At 43.5% G+C, this 19,187-nt stretch overlaps 1 protein-coding gene across 2 annotated transcripts in view; it reads right to left on the reverse strand.

The window, feature by feature from the left end:
• Positions 1-19,187, reverse strand: part of USP42 (ubiquitin specific peptidase 42) — an 815,107-nt gene that overhangs the window by 231,360 nt on the left and 564,560 nt on the right. For both annotated transcript variants that reach the window (XM_044089669.1, XM_044089668.1), the window contains exon 14: positions 11,027-11,118. In XM_044089669.1, the coding sequence (XP_043945604.1) occupies positions 11,027-11,118 (92 nt within the window). The remainder of the gene's footprint in view (positions 1-11,026; positions 11,119-19,187) is intronic.

The following is a 19,187-nucleotide window of genomic DNA, read 5'->3' on the forward strand; positions in this document are numbered from 1 at the left end:
GCCCCTGAGTAGAAAAGCTCCACAATAGATTCAAAAACATTTTAACAGCAGTTGAGTAATTATATATAAAGGGATAAAGCCCCATAACAGATTAAATATTTTACAATAAGATGGGGAGAGAGAGTCCACAAAAAAACAATTTACAGTACCTGAAAAGTAACTGTGTACAAGAGGAGAAAATCTAATAGAAAAACAGATTGAAAACATTTACAGAAATATTAATACAACATGTACTACAAGTAGCAAGACACGCTGCGGAAGTGGACAGTCTATGTCAAGCAAATACACAGTTATTCAAAATACTATTTCTTATAATGTATGGAGGTGAAAAAGAACAGTTGTGTACACTTACCATAAATGTAGATGTTAGAGTGTATTCACTGTTGCAGTCATTACATTTGGGTTATCTGCTTGCAGTAGCCCTCAGTCGGCCTGATTAAAGTCTTGGGTCCTGCATCGGATGCTGTCCCTTCTTCCATGACGTCAGGTCGTCAGGGGTATAAAACATGCAGCAGACACCATTACATCAGTTTTTCTTGCCCCAGATGTCAGGTGCCCCCCTAATGGGAAGCAATTAAATCTATAATTACAAGGATATACCTCCAACAAAAAAGCAAATACACCAAAAAGCTTTTTGAGCATAGTAAGGGAGAGTAGAGGCATAGCCAAAAGAAGAAAAGGGGGCTAGAGAGAGGGTAACCAGGAATGCAACAGTGAATAGACTCAGACATCTACATTTATATTAAGTGTACACAACTGTACTATATTCTCCGTGTTTCACTGTTGGTCATTACATTTGGGTAGATTCCCAAAGCTAAGGTTGGGAGGAGGAATTTAAATATAATTAGGACCAGCTATAAGGCCCTGCAAGACTGCAGTGGCAAAGCCAGCTCTGGATTTAGAGAAACTTGGCAAATGCTAATGCTTGGTGAAAGTATGTACAGCCAGGTAGCAGTTTCTAGGATGCCCCTGGTAGGAACGCCCCTGAGAAAGGCTGTGGAGGTAGATGCAGCCCTGGTTGAATAGGGTCTGATGCCCTGTGCAATAGGTTTTCCATGGTGCTTATAGCAAAAATGAATGTAGTGGCCTATCCATTTTGAAATGGCTTGCTTTGAAAAAGCTTTCCCCTCTGTCCCTGCAGCAAATGCCACCAGCAATTCAGATTACCTTTGAGGTTTAGTCCTGTCCAAGTAAATTCTAAGTTGTCTGTGCACATCTAAGGAGTGCAGTATCCATTCCCCTTTATTCTGTGCGTTAGGAAAGAAGGTAGGCAAATGAATGGACTGATTAAGAGCCACAATGGATACCACCTTATGCATGAAGGAGGGATTGGCTCTGAGGAACACCCTGTCCGCATGAAAGATGATGAAAGGCTCCACTGCCATAAGGGCCTGCAATTCAGATGCCCTTCTTGCAAAAGTGATTGTTAAAAGGAAAGCTGTTTTCCAGAAAAATAATTTGAAGTCTGCAGTAGCAGCTGGCTCGAAAGGAAGAAGAGTGAGTTTCTCCAAGACAAATTTAAGGTCCCAGGCTGGAGTTGGAGCTCTCCTGGGTGGCCTTAAATTTTTGGCCCCTCTGAGGAACTGATTGAGCAATGGGTGAGAGAAGAGGGGAGGCTCTGTGCTGTAATGAGCTGAGGCATGAATTTTGATGGAGGACAAGGACAAGCCCTTATGAAGCATCTGTCAAGTATTGTAGAATCTGAGGTAAATTGGGCGCTGCTCATCCCTTGAGATTGATTCCAGGCACAAAATCTTTTCCATTTTGCAGCATAAGATTTTCTAATACTAGGCCTCCTTGCCTCTAAAATGATATCCATCACTGATTTACTGAGGGATGGTAAAGGAGGGATTAGGTAATTAGCCAGGCTGCTAGGTTCAGGGTGTGCAGCTGAGGGTGCAGAATCTGGTTCTCTTGCTGAGACAACAGGGAAGAAGTCTGAGGCAGGTGCCATGGGGCCAAGCGTAAATCACTGCGCAAGAGGGGGTACACCAGTGTTGGCATGGCCAGTCTGGTGCAATTAAAATCATCCCTGGCTTGTCCTGTTTGATCTTTAGTAGTACCTTGGAGAGCAGAGGCAGAGGAGGAAAGGCATAAACTGGTAGGTTTTTCCAGCTGAAGGATAGAGCATCCACTTTCCAAGCTAGCTTGTGGGGAATCCTTGTGCAAAATTTGTCCAATTGATGGTTCTGGGGGGAGGCAAACAGGTCTATATCTGGGCTCCCCCCCACTTGGTTGTCAACATGTTGAAAATCCTTGGTTCCAGTTTCCACTCGTGTGGGTCCATGAGGTTTCTGCTTAGTCCATCTGCCAGTGTATTTAGTTTTCTTGGCAGGAACTGAGCTTGCAGATTCACTTGGTAGCTCAAGGATGTGTTCCACAATGCCATAGCTAGTCTGCAGAGGGGGTAAGAATGTGCACCCCACTGCTTGTTTATGTACCACATGACAGTGGTGCTGTCCGTCTTTACCATTAGTTGTCCTGGAAGAATGTGGTCCTTGAAGGCTGTCAGAGCATTCTGTACAGCTAACATTTCCTTTTGATTTATGTGCAGGTGCATTTGACTTGGGTTCCATTTGCCCTGAATGCACTTCCTTGCCATGTGAGCCCCCCCATGCATAGTCTGATGCATCTGTTAAGGTTTGGGCAGCAGTGGGTAGTATGAATGGTAATCCCCTGTTTTGGTGGTAGGTCCTTGCCCACCAAAGGAACTCTAGGCGTAGGCAAGGTATGATAGGAATCATTGCTTCTAGATCCTGTGAATGTTGACACCATAGGCTTTTGAGTTACCATTGTAGCTTCCTCATATGCAGCCTTGCATATGGAATTAGAAGAATGCAGGAGGCCTTGAACCCCAAGGCTTGCAGTATTTGCCTTGCAGATAGCTGAGTTTTTGTGGCCACTTATTTGAAGTAGGTTGTCAAATGATTCTGTTTCTCTGGCGTGAGGAAAGCCATCTGGGAAGTTGTATTCAAGCTTGCTCCCAGGAATATAATTTGTTGACATGGTACCAGGGGTGATTTCTTTTTGTTTATGGTGTACTCCAGACAAGTCAAGAAGAGGCAGGCTAGCAAGTATTGTAGGTGCACAGGCCAAACTAACTTTGGTAAACATGATTAAAAAAAGCCAGCACCTTGGAAGAATGAAGCATCCACATTTATTGGAACCAGACCGGTTTCAGCATAAAGCTTTCATCAGTGGTACATACCCCAGACAAGTCAGCATCCTCTGAACAAAGACCAGATGATTCAAAAGTATGTCCTGGCTTTCTGCCTGAATTAGACAATCGTCCAGGTATGGTTATATTTGAACATTTCTTTGCCTGCAAAATGCAATGATTGGTGCTACGCACTTCGTGAATACCCTGGGCGCAGTAGATAAGCCAAAGGGCAGTGCAGAGAACTGATAGTGCATGTAGCCTGCTTTGAAGCGTAGGCATCTTCTGCAAGCCTCCCTGATAGGGATGTGCAGGTATGCTTCTTTTAAGTCTAGTGTCGAAAACCATGCATCTTTGCCTAGCATAGGAAGCAGCTGGCGAAGAATCAGCATTTTGAATTTTGGAATCACCAGAAAGGTGTTTAGAATAGAAAGGTCCAGGATAGGACGCCATGTATTGTCTTTTCTGGGTAAAAGGAAAAGTCTCGAATAGAAACCTTGTCCCTTTTCCTCTTCTGGTACCAACCGAATAGCCCCCATGCTTACGAGAGAGAGAAAACTTGATTTTGAGCCTCTGCCCACTGATTTGGGGGTAGATGGCCATCCGCTTGGTGTTGGTAATGTGTGGAAGTGAAATCTGTATCCTTGGGACACTATTTAAAACCCCTTTGTCCTGGGTAATGAGTTCCCAGTTTTTGGCCTGCAGACCAATCTTTCCTCCTAAAGAAGCATTCAGTCGGGAAGTGCTTGGAAGTTTTAAAAACAAGTCATTGAGACAGTTTTCAATAGGGGGGAGTCTTACTTCTCCCAAACTTGGGTGGAGAAATCCCCCACTGCTTAGTCTTGTGTGTATCCTGGGACTGAAATCTGGGGTTTCTGCTGTGCCTGGGTTTGGCTTGAGAAGACCTGGAAGGGGCTGGAAAGGATCAATTCTTAGAGGGCAAATGCCTACTAAATCTAGGAGGCTGAACTTGCAAGAAATTTTTAACAATTTGCATAGATTTAGCTTTATCTTCCATCTCTTTAAGAACTTCCTCAGCTTTGTTGCCAAACAGACGGTTCTGATTTAAGGGAGCATCCAACAGTTTAGCTTTAACATGATCAGGCAAAGATTGCTCCTTAAGCTAAGCATGCCTTCTGAGCACAAACCCAGTAACAGAGCCCTGCAAGAGGCCTCTAATGAATCAAATCCACATTGCAAAGTATGTTTACCAACCTGTTCAGCAGAATGCATTAAATCCTGTAATTCTTTATTTTCAGCACAGTCAGGAATCAACATCATTTTCTGTTTAAGCAACCCAATAACATGTTGTTGATACTTTAACATATGAAACTGGCAGTTTAAAGCCCTAATGGCCAAGGTTGCAGAAGTGTAAAAGTACAGTTGTGTACCTACCATAAATGTAGATGTTTGAGTGTATTCATTGTTGCAGTCATTACTCTTGGGTTATCCTGCTGGCAGGCTACCCTCAGTCAGCCAGAATTCCAATGTCTAGGTCCGGCGTCAGTTGCTGTCGCCTCTTCCCTGACGTCAGTGCACCAGGGGTATAAAAGATGCAGCCAACGCCATTTTCTTCAGTTTTTCTTGCCCCAGATGTCAGGTGCCCCCAAATTGGTAGGCTGAAAAAATATGCCAATAAAAATGCAAGCACAAAAATAACATTTCCTTCATCTACAAGCAAATACACCAAATAGGTTGTATAGGATAGAGAAGTGCAGATAAGTCCCAGCAAAGAGAAGGGGGATGGTGGGTGGGTAACCTGGACTGCAACAGTGAATACACTCGAACATCTACATTTATGGTAGGTACACAAATGTACTATGTTCATTGTGTTTCACTGTTGCAGTCATTACTCTTGGGGTAAATCCCAAAGATGAGGATGGGTGGCTGGGCTAAATAGGATTAGGACAGGCTATGAGGCCCTGCAGGACTGCAGTGGCAAAGCCTGCTCTGGACTTTGAGTAAAGAGGTAAGTGGTAGTGCTTTGTGAAGGTGTCCACTGAACTTCAGGTTGCAGCCTCTAAGATATCTTTGGTTGGTACTCCTCTGAAGAAGGCTGCTAAAGTGGCTGCTGCTCTGGTGGAATGAGGCCTAATGCCCTTAGGCACCGATTTGCCATGTTGAGAATAGTAGAAAGGGATGCAATGGCCTATCCATTTAGAAATAGTCTGTTTTGAGACAGCCTTTCCTTGTGATCCTGCAGCATATGACACTAAAAGTTGCTCAGTCTTTCTGAAAGCTTTAGTTCTGTTCAAGTAAAAGCGTAGCTCCTGTGTATGTCCAAAGAATGCAGAATTTTCTCACCCTTGTTCTGTGGATTTGGATAAAAGGTAGGCAAGTGAATGGTTTGGTTGAGGGCCACACTGGACACCACCTTAGGCATAAATGTAGTGTTTGTCCACAGAGAAACCCTGTCTGGATGAAAAATGATAAAAGGTTACACAGCCATGAGTGCTTGTAACTCCGAGACTCGCCTTGCAGAGGTTATTGCTAGGAGCAGAGCTGTTTTCCAGGATAAGAATTTTATATCTGCTGTTGATGCTGGCTAGAAAGGAGGCAGTGTGAGTTTTTCCAAAACATAATTGAGGTCCCAGGCCAGAATTGGTGTTCTCCTTGGAGGCCTAATGTTTTTGGCCCCTCTGAGGTACTGCCTTATTAAAGAATGAGAAAAGATAGGTGGTTCTGCTTTGTAATGGGCTGAAATGGCAGAGGCATGAATCTTAATTGATGAGAAAGAAAGGCCTTTGTTCAGCATCTCAGTTAGGTATTGTAAAATCTGAGGGATATCTGGTACACACATGTCAATGCCTTGTTCCTGGTTCCAAGCACAGAATCTCTTCCATTTCTCTGCATAAGATTTTCTGGTCCTGGGCCTCCTGGCCTCCAAGATAACATCCAAAACAGCTTTTAAAAGAGGAGTGTTCTGAATGGCTACATTATCCGCCATGCTGCCAGATTTACGGTTCTAAGTTGGCTGTGCAAAATCTGATTGTTTTGTTAGGTCAGCAAGTGAGAAGTTTGAGGCAATATCCATGCTGGATCTTGAGACAAGCTCTTTAGGACTGGGTACCAGTGCTGTTGTGGCCAGTCTGGTGCAATCAGTATCATTTTGAGAGGGCACTAGTTTTGATTTCTTTTTGTTTACTGTGTACCCAAGGCCAATTAGTAATCTTTTTACAAACGCCAGATGTAGAAGAATATCTTTGTTCTCCGCTTGAATTAGGCAGTCATCCAAGTAGGGATATATTTGAATTCCTTTTTGTCTGCAAAACGCAATTACTGGTGCCAGGCATTTTGTGAAGACCCTGGGCGCAGTAGATAAGCCAAAGGGCAGTGCAGAGAATTGGTAATGCATTGAGCCAGCTATGAATCTGAGGTATCTTCTGCAAGATTGTCTGATTGGGACATGCAGGTATGCCTCTTTTAGGTCCAAAGTTACGAGCCAAGCCTTCTTGCCCAGCATGGGCAGTAGCTGCTGTAGAGTCAACATCTTGAATTTTGGAACTTCCAGAAACGTATTTAGTATAGACAGGTCCAGTATTGTTCTCCAGGTTTTGTCCTTTCTGGGTACTAGGAAAAGTCTGGAGTAAAATCTTTGCCCCTGCTCTTGTTGTGGTACTTGCTGAATGGCCCTCATGTCCATGAGGGCTGTAATTTGTTTTTGTGCCTCTGCCCATTGATTGTGTGGCAGGTCTGGCATAACTTTTGACCTTGGTAGTGTGTGAAAATGGAACCTGTAGCCTTGGGGCACTATGTTCAGGACCCATTTGTCTTGGGTAACCATTTGCCAATTTGATGAAAAAAATGCTAGTTTTCCCCCTAAGGGGGCTGCCAAAATAAAAGTGCTTGGATCTGGTAAAGGAAAGTCATTGGGACCGTTTCCTGTAAGGCTGTGATTTGTCTTCTCTGCTTTTGGAGGTAGGAGCACCCCATTGTTTAGGCCTGTATGAGCCTTGGGGCTGAGATCTGCCTCTGGGACGCCTGTATCTGCCTCTTTGTGGCCTGTCTGACACTGGAAAGGACTAATTTTTAGAAGGCCAGTTTCTGCTAAACCTGGGTGGCTGTACCTGTAAGAAATCCTTGACTGTCTGCATGGATTTTGCGTTATCCTCCATTTTATTCAACACCTCTTCTGCTTTAGTACCAAACAAAGTATCATGCTGTAATTGTGCATCTAATATTTTTGCTTTAACATGATCAGGCAGATTCTGTTCCTTTAATCCAGCATGCCTTCTAAACAAAACCTGTAACAGCGACCCTGCAAGAGGCCTCCAGTGAATCATAACCACATTGCAAAGTATGCTTTCCCACTTGTTCAGTTGCATGCAATAAATCCTGCAATTCCTTGTTCTCTGAACATTCAGTATTTGTCAACAATTTCTGTTTAAGCAGTGACATTAAATATTGCTGATATTTAAGCATATGAAACTGACAATTTAAAGCCCTTACAGCCAGGGTAGTAGAAGTGTAGACCCCCCCCCCCCATCTGTCTAGAGCCCTAGAATCTCTATCAGAGGGGACAGGGTTTTTTGGAGTGGAAGCTTTGACCTCTTTGGGACCCTGAGCTATAGTTTCTGGGTCAGCAGTGGGGTTTTTATATAGGGATTTATGAGAATCCGGGACCCTGTAGTATCTGTCTGACTTAGCAGGTGCAGGGGGTAAAGAGTCAGGAGACAGGCCGGACTCTGAAAATACATCTACAATGTCTAGAACAGGTGGAATAAAAGGGTCTGTGCTGAGGAAGTAGCAGAAAGTCCCCGAGCCTTTTCTTAGATTCAGAATAATCTTGGCTTTCCCAATGGAAATGCTCCCTCATGGTATGCAGGGTTTCCCCAAAAGAATAATCCTCAGGAGGAGAGGCTGAAGGAATGGATTCTTCAGCATTAGAATCCTGATAGAGAAGCATGGAGTAATCCTGTTCAGAACAGGAATCAGAGGAAATAGAAACCTGATCAGAAGAATCATACTCTCTCTCTTGCCTAGGCCTCTTGTCAGGAGGGGGATGGGAGCCGCTGATCAAAGTAATTAGGTCTTCGGCCATTTTGAGCATCTGTTTTTTAGGCATGGAAGTCTGAGCAGGAGAATGCTGTACGTGTTTCTTTGTCTTTAGAGCTGCTTTAGTCTTTGAAGCTGAAGATGGCTTAATATATAGTTATGTAGGTCTGAAGACACCCTTAGAAGCCGATGCCTGCTCAGTGGCTCTGGACCCATCTGAGGGAATGATTTCCGAGTGTCCAATACCTTGAGTATCCAGAGGCCCAGTCGGCTCCACGTGGGAGTTGGAAGCGGCCTGTGGCTCTGAGGTAGCGGGCGCCAGGGGCTGCGAAAGCATCTCACTGAGAACCGGCGACTGGCCTAGCAGAGGCCTCGTCAGTTTTGGACCTCGGATTCCTATCCTTTTCCTTATCCTTGCGTTTTTTGTAAACTCCAGTTGTCAGCTGGTCCGATGGAATTATATATTTAAATCTTTGGCCAAAGTAATGAAATGCAAAATCGAACAGACGCTTAATAGTGCATTGGTTAAATCTAGCACAAAACCGACAGCTAGCAACGTTATGATCAGGGCCTAGGCAAGGAATACAGTAAGAGTGAAAATCCTTATGAGGTATTTGCTTTCCACAAGAAATACAATTGTTAACTTTTTCTGACATCGGTCTGGAGCAAGAAAAAAAGTTTCCCCAATGGGGTACTTAGCTTTAATGAAGACTTCGGTACTGAAATTCGGATTTGAATATCTCAGGAGTCGGCCGATCGGCACTTGCGAACTGCTTTTGCTTCGGGCACCGCGCAGCAAGAATGACTGAAGAAAATAGCGTTGGCTGCATCTTTTATACCCCTAGCGCACTGACGTCCGGGAAGAGGTGACAGCAACCGACGCCGGACCCAGACTTTGGAATTCTGGCCGACTGAGGGCAGCCTGCCAGCAGGATAACCCAAGAGTAATGACTGCAACAGTGAAACACGATGAACATCCTTCTTACCCCATCTATCCAGCGCCCTGGAGTCTCTATTAGAAGGGGTGGGATTTTTAGCAGTAGAAGCCTTAATGCCCTTGGGTCCCTGTGAAACAGTCTCTGGATCCACAATAGGATTTTTAAAAATAAACTTGTGTAAATCAGGAACCCTGTAATATCGGTCAGGTTTTCTGGGAGCAGGAGGCAAAGAATCAGGGGCCAAACTAGATTCCGAAAAGGCATCAACAATGTCTAGTACAGAAGGTATTGCTAAAGGCCTATGCTGAGGCAGGAGTAAGAAATCCCCAAGCCTCTTTTTTGAATCAGAAAAATCCTGACTTTCCCAGTGGAAATGCTCAGAGTATGTAAAGTTTCACCAAAAGAAATATCCCCTGGAGGGGAAGCAGAGGGAACAGAGTCCTCTGCATCAGAATCCTCACAAGTAGATAAGGACAAATCCAGATCATCAGAAGAATCAGAAAAATCGGAATCCTGGTCAGACGATTCATAAACAACTTCAGTCCTAGGTTTCTTAGAAGGGGGAGGTTGGCTTCCCCCGATTAAAGTTATAAGATCTTCAGCCATTATCATCATTTGTTTTTTTAGGTATAGAGGCTTGAGCATGCGGCCTGGGCGTTGGTTTCTTAGGTATGGTTAGAGATTTAGGCCTAAATGAAGGAGGTGTTGGTTTAATATGCAAGTCCGTAGGCCTGAATACACTCTCAGAAGCCGGTGCCAGCAGAGCAGCTCCTGACCCATGCAAGGTACAGACATCCGCAGGTTTCACAGTTGAAGCATCTCGCGGCATACTGGACTCCAAATGGGTCTCAGTAGAGGCCTGCGAATCAGAAGCAGCGGGTAACAGGAGCTGCGAAAGCACCTCACTGAGTACCGGCGAATTGACTGGCTTAGGAGAAGCGTCGTCGGCAGCTTTGGACCTAGGCAGCCTGTCTCTGTCTTTATCTTTGCGTTTTTTCGGAATCCTGGTAGTCGGATGGCTAAATGACGATATTTCTGGATAATTAAACCGAGAACCGAAATATTTAGAGGTGAAAATATACAGATGACGGATAGTGCGTTGATTAAATAAGGCACAAAACTGACAGCAAGATATGTCGTGGTCAGGGCCCAGGCAAGGAATACAGTGCGAATGAAAACCTTCGTGAAGTATCTGCTTTCCACAAGTAATGCAATTATTAACTTTTACTGACATCGGTAAGGAGCAAGAAAAAGTTTCCCCAACAGAGTACTTAGCTTTAGTTGAAGACTTCGGTTCTGAAACTCGAAAACGAAAATTTCAGGAGTCGGCCGTCCGGCACTTGTGAACAGCTTCTGCTTCGGGCACCACACAGCAAGAAAGACTGATGTAATGGTGTCGGCTGCATGTTTTATACCCCTGATGACCGAACATCATGGAAAGGGATAGCATCCAATGCAGGACCCAAGACTTCGTTAATCCAGCCGACTGAGAGCTACTGCAACAGTGGAACATGAAGAACATCGAAGTGTTTTGCCGTCAAGAGAGAGTGGAATAGAATGGGATGAGGAAGAGTAATAAGCAGGAGGAAAAATTATGGAGAGAGAGCTTTTTATTATTAGAAAGGTCAGACTGTTATAGGACACAAGACAGAAAAATAGTGTTTGCTGAAGAGGTATAGAAGCATATATTAGTAGTATGGTATTATTAAAGTAAAAGCTTCTTTTGATATCATATCGCTGCTTGATTGCTGCAGTAAAAGCTTGCACATTTGCATTCTTCTGTACTGCAGAGTTTTTCTTAATGCATTTAAATATGGTGAGCTATCATCAGTTTTCATAAACCACATACGACAATTAAGTTTTTTGCCCTCAGATCCTGCATGGAAACACTCATTCTCTTTGACTGAATCATTTAAATAAAGAAAAAACATCTCACCTGGTATCACCAAGAAAGCACTCTAGATCATGGTTCTTTACAGAATCTATAGCTCCATCTTCAGGAACAGAAGGAAAACCAGAACTAATTACCTAGCATTGAAAAATTGAAATCAAACAGTTAGAAAAACAGCAGCACATAGTTCTAAATTTTAAAAATAAACTGTATTAATACCCAGTAAATAAATTTACACTGTATGAGGAGAATCTTAATATAAAGTACGAATCTGGCACCATTGTTTTTAACCATTTTAGTATCACATGCCCCTTAAAGGATACACAGATCCTGGGTTACTTAGCTTACATTGACAGAAAAATTGTACACAACAGGATTTGACGACTATTTACAGGAATCTAAGTTCACAATGCAAACTGACTGTACCGAGAACACAGAACTTTAGTGGTTAGGAAATTTTCCCTTATTCTGAGAATGCGCAGCCTGGGTGAAGTATAGAAAAGCAAGTCTGTCTCTCTATGGGGGAATCACTGTTTTCCAAGTCTGTATTTTTCTTTGTTTATTACGCTCCATGTCTTGTCGTGCAAAGAATCCTGGCTAATTACTTATTATGAATTCATATACATTGAGTCCATTCATGTTCAGACAAGATTAAGATAGTAAACTACTCTGTTGCTTTTATAGGTGTCCTTTTGATCCAATGCTTCAGCTGACAAAGAGCGCCCACAATGTCCTACTTCCAAAATGAAATAGGAGTTCACTATGAAAATGTAATATCAGCAAAGGCTGAAAATTGTCAAAGGATACCCAAAGCACTACAGATTTTTGTCTTGCACAACTTAATTAGGACTTGTCGAGAGGGAAGCAAGTCTGCTTGCAATACACCATACCTCAACCTTCACATATGCTCCTCACAATATCTCAGAAGTTGATAAGATAACCAACTTCTACAGAGACCATCATTATGTTTTTTTTTTTCATTTCAGCTCTATAGAATGAGCTATAAAACACAATACTACTATTCAAGAAATATGCATAAATTTGATCCCAAACATTTCTATAATGTCCCATACACAATGAATTCAGCTCCTTTAAACAAACCATCACTAAATGTAGCAGTACAATATTTCAATAATTTTCTGAATACCCTACATAATGAGCATTTTAAAAATGTATAATTTGAATTTAAATCTCTCCTTGACCACTTGAAAAAATTTATGCTATAATACAGGAGTCCATCTGCAGGTCATCTAACACTAGTGATACTGCCTGCTGACTTCCAACAATTGAGTGAAGCTACATACTAGGTTAATTCCTCTCTACTCTCTATCAAAAGACACTACTGGATGAAATACATTTTTGTAAAACATTCTGAAACACTAACGATCATCTCCTGAATTCTAGCCATAAGCCACCCACCCAACTTAACCATGCCAATAATGCCACTTGCTTTGAACTGCGTCTTAGACAGTTCAGTAAATGGCATCTAATGGTTGTTAGAACAGCATTATATTACAGTCAACAGCAGTACACCATTTCTGTTGCCCACTAAATAGTCCATAAACTCCACTGTAAACAGAGACCTGAATCAGCCTTCCTCAACAAATTACACACAGAATTCCTGAAGGCTGCAGCTACAAGGTTCATACTCACATTGTGTCAATATCAATCATACCATAAAATAATGCCTGTAATCTGAAAGAGCCCCTTGTGGTTCTTCATATAAAACAGGTACTTTTACTGCTCTTGACAATTACTGCCTTATTGTCCTCTCCTCTCCCAAAAGTTTAAAACAAATGCAACTCCTGCCAACACTTCATAGGAAGGTGAAGTATGGAGTCTTATGACTTGTGTCTTGCCAGTTCCAGTTCCATAATCTACCTACCTTCCCAAGGAATGCTAAGCCAGTCATGCCAGGGGTGAATTTATGAATACTCATTCAATTATTCAGGTCCTGTTTGATGAGAGCTAGTATATCACACTGCTTTACCTGAACAGAGTCTATACTGGAGGTGAAGGAGACATTGATGAAGGTACCAGATTCTCCACTACTGGGTCCCTGATTGCTTGGAAGCCAAGGCATAGGTCTCCTTTGAGGGGCATATGACATACAAAAGAGGAACAATGCTTCTACAGTCTTTTCTGGTAGACCATGGATTTTAAGTCAATGATTCTCCATGCTAGAAACCTCTGGGGTATTTCAAACTGTTTGACATGACTGATAACGTATGTCCGAAAGGGAGCACTATATTCTATAACTGGTCTGTTAACTGTTAAATACAAGGGGACAATATCCCACTTTTGGTGTGGATGATGCTCCATTAGCGATCGGCTGTGCCAAGAAGGATTTCCTGACAACTTGTGACATGGTTAAAAGAGAGGGAAGTATGTACCCAAGTTTCCAGGTCTCTAACTACATTTTAATTTTGAAGTGGGATACTAAAAATGCTATATGCTGGGAGAGCTGTCAAATGGGACAATGTTGCATTTTGTAGCGTTTAACTTGAGCCTATTTTCAATACACCAAGAATTTATAAGAGCTGTGCCGTGGGGGGTGGGTTATAGGACACTAACTCCCAATTTGCAGTCATCTACAAACTTGGTTAGCCATTAGTCTTGGTTTTTAGACTGTATGCCAGAAAAACAAACATAACCTTCCAGTTTTCTGTCCTACATTCTGGAGTTACTTTTGAACAGAATTGCATATGTTTGTTATAACTGCATTGCTCTGTATATGGTTATATCTGAAGGGGGGGGGGGACTTGATCTGAAGTACTTTGGTGGAGCTCAGGGAATTTTGAGTGGGTGAAGAGTCAGAACCGTGGAACTTGAGAGCTTCAGAATTGGTGCCGAAGTGGAATCCAGTCAAATCTAGCAACCCATAGTTGAACCGGACAAAAATCGTACAACTTGGATCTATCATTATGGTAAGTGCATAACTTTTGTGTTTTCTCACCATTGCTCCTCGTGGTCCTGCAGAGTGATCCTAGCTACAGAGAACTCAGAAAAGCGACTACTTTCTGGATTTAAGTATCTTTGCTGTTTTTTTACTTGGAATAGCTTCTCTAGCTTACCCTAAACAAGCTTAAACTGTTTTTTAGCTGTTTGCTGCATTATTTTAATATCTGCACTTAAAGTTACATTTTAGTCGAATTTGATCAAAAGTTTGTTTGTTTAATTTAACTGTTGAGGCTGCCCACTAAAGTGTGCTAGCCTGTGTAACTGATTTATTACCGTCTCTGCATTTTCTGTGTATTTCTATCTAAAAACAACAACAACAAAAAAAAAAAAAATAATCCTTGTTTTCCCGTCTCTCCTCGACTAGTTTAGACCAGTTTACAGGCATTGCTGTATTCTGGGCTGTGGTGTAGTTCCTGTGTTGTCCATTACCTTACTTGGATAGAGGGAAGTTTCTTTGCTCACCAGTGGGAGTGGAGAGCCTTGAGCAGCCTACCTTGTCCCTGTAGGAAGTGACCTCGGCACAAGAGTGGAGTAATTGGTTGTTTTGGACCATTTGTAGCTCTTTTGAAGTTCCCTGTTTAAAATCCACGTTTGCACGGCTTTGCACGTTTATGCACATAGCGCAGCACCGGTTAAACTTCTTTTGGCTCCGCCAAGTCTGCTCTTCAAAATTTCCCTTAAGGAAGCTCTACTCTTAGTATAATCAGACTACTCGCTATATTATAAGCCTAGCACTTGTTCTCAAAACTTCTCTACTAAGTAAGCACTCTCGTACTAAGTAAGCACTACATCCACCTACCACCCCTGTGAATATCCACTTCCCTTAAAGGCACAGCACTCCCTTATACTGTTCTAGCATGTCGAGTGGCAGATTTCTGGCATCCACTCCAGTTCAGCTGGTAAATCTGGGTATCTTGAGACAATGCTACAATTGTCTCATGTACACAGACAACCCTCTCCTCCTCCCAACAAACACAAATACATGTGAGAGATGCAACTATATAGCCAAACTGGAGGCTGAACTCTCTCAACTCAGGGCTGGCACGACCAGACAGGAGGAGATGGAAACCACACACACAACAAACCCAGTCCCACATAGACCTACCACAACTGCAAACCAAACACATAAAAACACAAAGACATACTTGAAGGCTCTAATAAAAAACTTACCAAAACAACAGAGGCTCCCAAAGCAGACATCCAAAAACCCACCACCTCAAAACAAAACACATGCAACACATACTTCAATAAATCAGTGTGTCAATCAATCACAGCCCTTAAGGCCAAACACCATGCCTGATACACTAGTAATAGGTGACTCTATAGTCAGACACACTGATGTCCCGCTTACCAGGCTGCACAAGGAGAGGGTGACTGTGAGCTGCCTATCGGGAGCTAGGATCCGCCACATAACACACGCACTCAGGTCACTCCAAAGCAAGTACAAATATGACTCCGTCATTGTCCATACTGGCGTGAATGACCTGAGACGTACCTCCCTGGACTACATGAAAAGAGACATAGAGGAGCCTTCTGATTAAGTAGCCCAGGCTGGTATGACTCTGACCCTGAGCAGCATCTTGCCCTCACCAAGAAAGATGCCACAATACAAAGACAAGATGATCAGCTTTAATAATTGGCTCAAGTACTGGTGCCATTCTATGGGGATCCAATGTCTGTCTGCCTGGGATGACATGTTGGACAAGCCGTGCTGCATCGCAAGGGACAGCTTGCACCTGTCACCACTGGGCTTCCGGATATTGGCTAAGGCTCTTGCCACCCCCATAGTGCCTTTTTTAGGCAAGGCTCAAAAGACAAACCCACCTCCTTAGAAAACAAAAATGGAAAAAAACTAAGGGTAATGCTGCTCAACGCCAGAAGTCTAAATCTCAAGATGCAGGCTCTCGATGCACTCCTCAGTATGGAGAACATCGACGTCTGTGCAGTAACTGAAACCTGGTTCAAGGCTCCTAAGAGCACCCCAGCACTACCAGGCTATACCTCGTATCATGCTTTTCGGCCCCAAAACCCAGGCCGAACCACAAAGGGAGGGGGAGTGTCCATATTCATCAAGGACACCCACACCTCCAGGTTAGTAGCAACACATGAAGCACTGGAGACCATACAGGTGCAACTAACCATAGGCAAAACTGCTATACAACTGATAGCATGTTACAGACCACCCTCCCAATCTCAGGAACCCCACTCAGCCTTCCTGAAGACATTGGAGGATATGAATGTATCACAAAATACCATCATACTGGGAGACTTCAACTACCCAAACATAGATTGGCTACATTATTCTAGCCCTAACACCCTAGCCCAAAGGTTCCTGGAATTCATAAATTCAAATGCACTGGAACAACTAGTCACCTCTCCCACTAGAGGAGATAATATACTAGACCTGATCATCACAAACATGGGGACAAAATGCTCCGCACCGGAGGTATACCCCTCACTAGTGAGATCTGATCACAAACTAATCAGCATGGATATACATATCCCACCTCCACCCCCCAGCAGAAAAGACCACAGTGAAAAACTTCTCAAAAGCAGACTTCACTCTTCTTAAGACTGAGATGGCATCCTTTAAGCCCACTGGGCCAGTGGATACCACGTCCCACAATGCCGAATCCTTCACAAATGCTTTCTATGGACATCTCCAAGAATGCATGGATCATGCAATCCCAAATAAATCCAAGTCCCTCTCCACCAAAGCCAAGCGTCCTGTTTGGTGGACCTCAGCCATTAACAAATTGTATAACAAAAGAAGGAAGCTACTGCCATTGACAGAGCAAAATCCCATAAAGGGAAGACATCTCTGATCAACACTAGCAGAAAACTACGTTCTCTCATAAAAACTTCCAAGGCCAACTTTGAGAGAAAAATCACTAAGGACACTAAAGATAACCACAAAGCCTTCTTCAGCTATGTTAGAAACCTGGGCGGAAACCCTCAGATATGCTCAGAGTTAGTTCACAACAACAAAAAATACAATGAACCCACAGATATTGCCAACATTCTGGCTGACAGGTTCAGTGCAAATTTCTTCCCTCCCTCACCCCCAAAAAAAGAAATACTTATCCCAGCTGAATGTAATCTCCCTGTCATCTCAGATGTCCAAGTGAGAGCCGCCCTCAACAAAGCTAAAAACACAGCATCAATGGGACCTGACGATATCCTGGGTTGCGTGCTACGTGAACTCCAAGAGGAGCTAAACCCGCACATAAAAATGCTATTTAACCTTAGCCTTACTACAGGATATGTACCTGAACACTGGCGTACAGCAACAGTGGTCCCACTCCACAAAGGGGGTACCTCTACAGACCCTGGGAACTACCGCCCCCATAAGCTTAACCAGCCTGGTCTGCAAAGCTATGGAAAGAATCATTATGGAATTCAGGGACATTGGGGACCTACAGACACTTGACCCCACCCAGTTCGGCTTTGTAAAGGGCAGATCCTGCCTTTTGAACCTGGTTGACTTTTTCGAAACAGTCACTAGAGTCATTGATGAGGGCAAAGCAGTCCATACAGCCTCCCTGGACTTGGCTAAGGCCTTCGACACAATACCCCACTCAGGCATCATAGATAAGCTCAACAGCTTAAACGTAAACCCTTATGTCACTAGATGGGTTGCAAACTGGCTAAAGGACAGAACCCATAAAGTTAAAATCGCTGGAGCAATGTCTGACTCAAAGCCAGTCACAAGTGGTGTCCCACAGGGATCTGTCCTGGGACCCTTCTTGTTCGGCATTTATTTCTCAGATGTTAAAGCAAACATGGGAGGGTTGTGGCTGACACTGCAGATGACTGCAAACTAGGCGCCATAGTCGATACACCAGCGGACACATACATCCTACAAAAAGGCCTCACAGAAACGGACAACTGGTGCCGGAGTCATGGCCTTAAACTAAATGCCAAAAAATGTATAGTCATCCCCTTTGGGAAAAACAAAGTACCCACAAATTATCACATAGACAGCAACCCACTGAGTACCGAAAAAGTAATCAGAGACCTAGGGACCCAAGTCGACAGCGACCTCTCATTTGACACCCATGTTGCCAAAGTGGTTAGAAAAACATTCTACCTTGCACATCTTATCATGAAGGGATTCACATCCAGATCCAAGGATGTCATTGTTCCCCTATACTCCTCCCTCATCAGACCCATGATTGATTACAATGCCCCATTTGGTATGTACCTCACCCGGCATTTGCAACAGCTGGAGAGGCCACAAAAGTACCTCACCAAGAGGATCAAGGGTCTCCAACATATGTCTTATTCTGCCAGACTAAAGAAACTCCAGCTCTATTCAGTAGCATACCGTCTGCTCAGAGGTGATCTCTGCCTGATGTACAAGGCCATGTCCAATCAGGAACTGATGGACATGCTCCACCTCAAAAAATCCAAATCCATCAGAACCACGAGAGCTAAAGACTTAAACCTCGGCACAAGTATGAATAGGGCATGCTGGAGGGATAGATTCATAACCCAGAGGCTTCCCATGCTCTGGAACAAGATCCCAGTTCATGTTAGGCAGAGCCCCTCACTGACTCTCTTCAAGAGAAATCTTGAGTGTATGGGAGATCGTAAGTTTACCCCAGTGGTCACATCTGTGTCACTACTAGACAAGGGCACAGTAAACTAATTCTTTTATACAAGGGGACCCTCACTGTGTCACTACTAGTCAGATTTCTAAATCTATTCTGTGCATTTTATGTACCATTTCATGGGGTGGCGAAAGCCACATCACTATGGCTAGGCTTACAAATGCCCCAGGGCAGATAGCCTAGTACTAAACTATGAAACTATGAAGAAACAGGCAGTAAGACTGCTCACAGACATGGTATGCCAGAGTTAAGCCAGTCATCAGAAACCTATTTCTGCCAATTTGGAAGGGGTCTTCACCTTCATCCAAGTCTGTGTCATCAGTGATTGACTCCAGGGAAAGTAACTGCTTCCGCTTACACATCGGTCACCTGTGAACTGGTTCTGGGGGAGGGTCAGTAGTGTTTGAATCAGACTGGGAGCTTATGTAGCAGACAGCCTGTGGAACAGACGGTCCCTGGCTGACAAAAGTATGGGAAAGTAGAATAAGATTCTAACCAGGGTTTGGAAGGAAAGTACAGTTGTGTACACTTACCATAAATGTAGATGTTAGAGTGTATTCACTGTTGCAGTCATTACATTTGGGTAATCTGCTAGCAGGTTGCCCTCAGTCGGCCTGAATTCCAGAAAGGGG

The sequence above is a fragment of the Protopterus annectens genome, chromosome 12.part0, assembly GCF_019279795.1.
Source record: "Protopterus annectens isolate FY-2018-M chromosome 12.part0, PAN1.0, whole genome shotgun sequence".
In the NCBI taxonomy this organism is placed as follows: Eukaryota; Metazoa; Chordata; order Ceratodontiformes; family Protopteridae; genus Protopterus; species Protopterus annectens.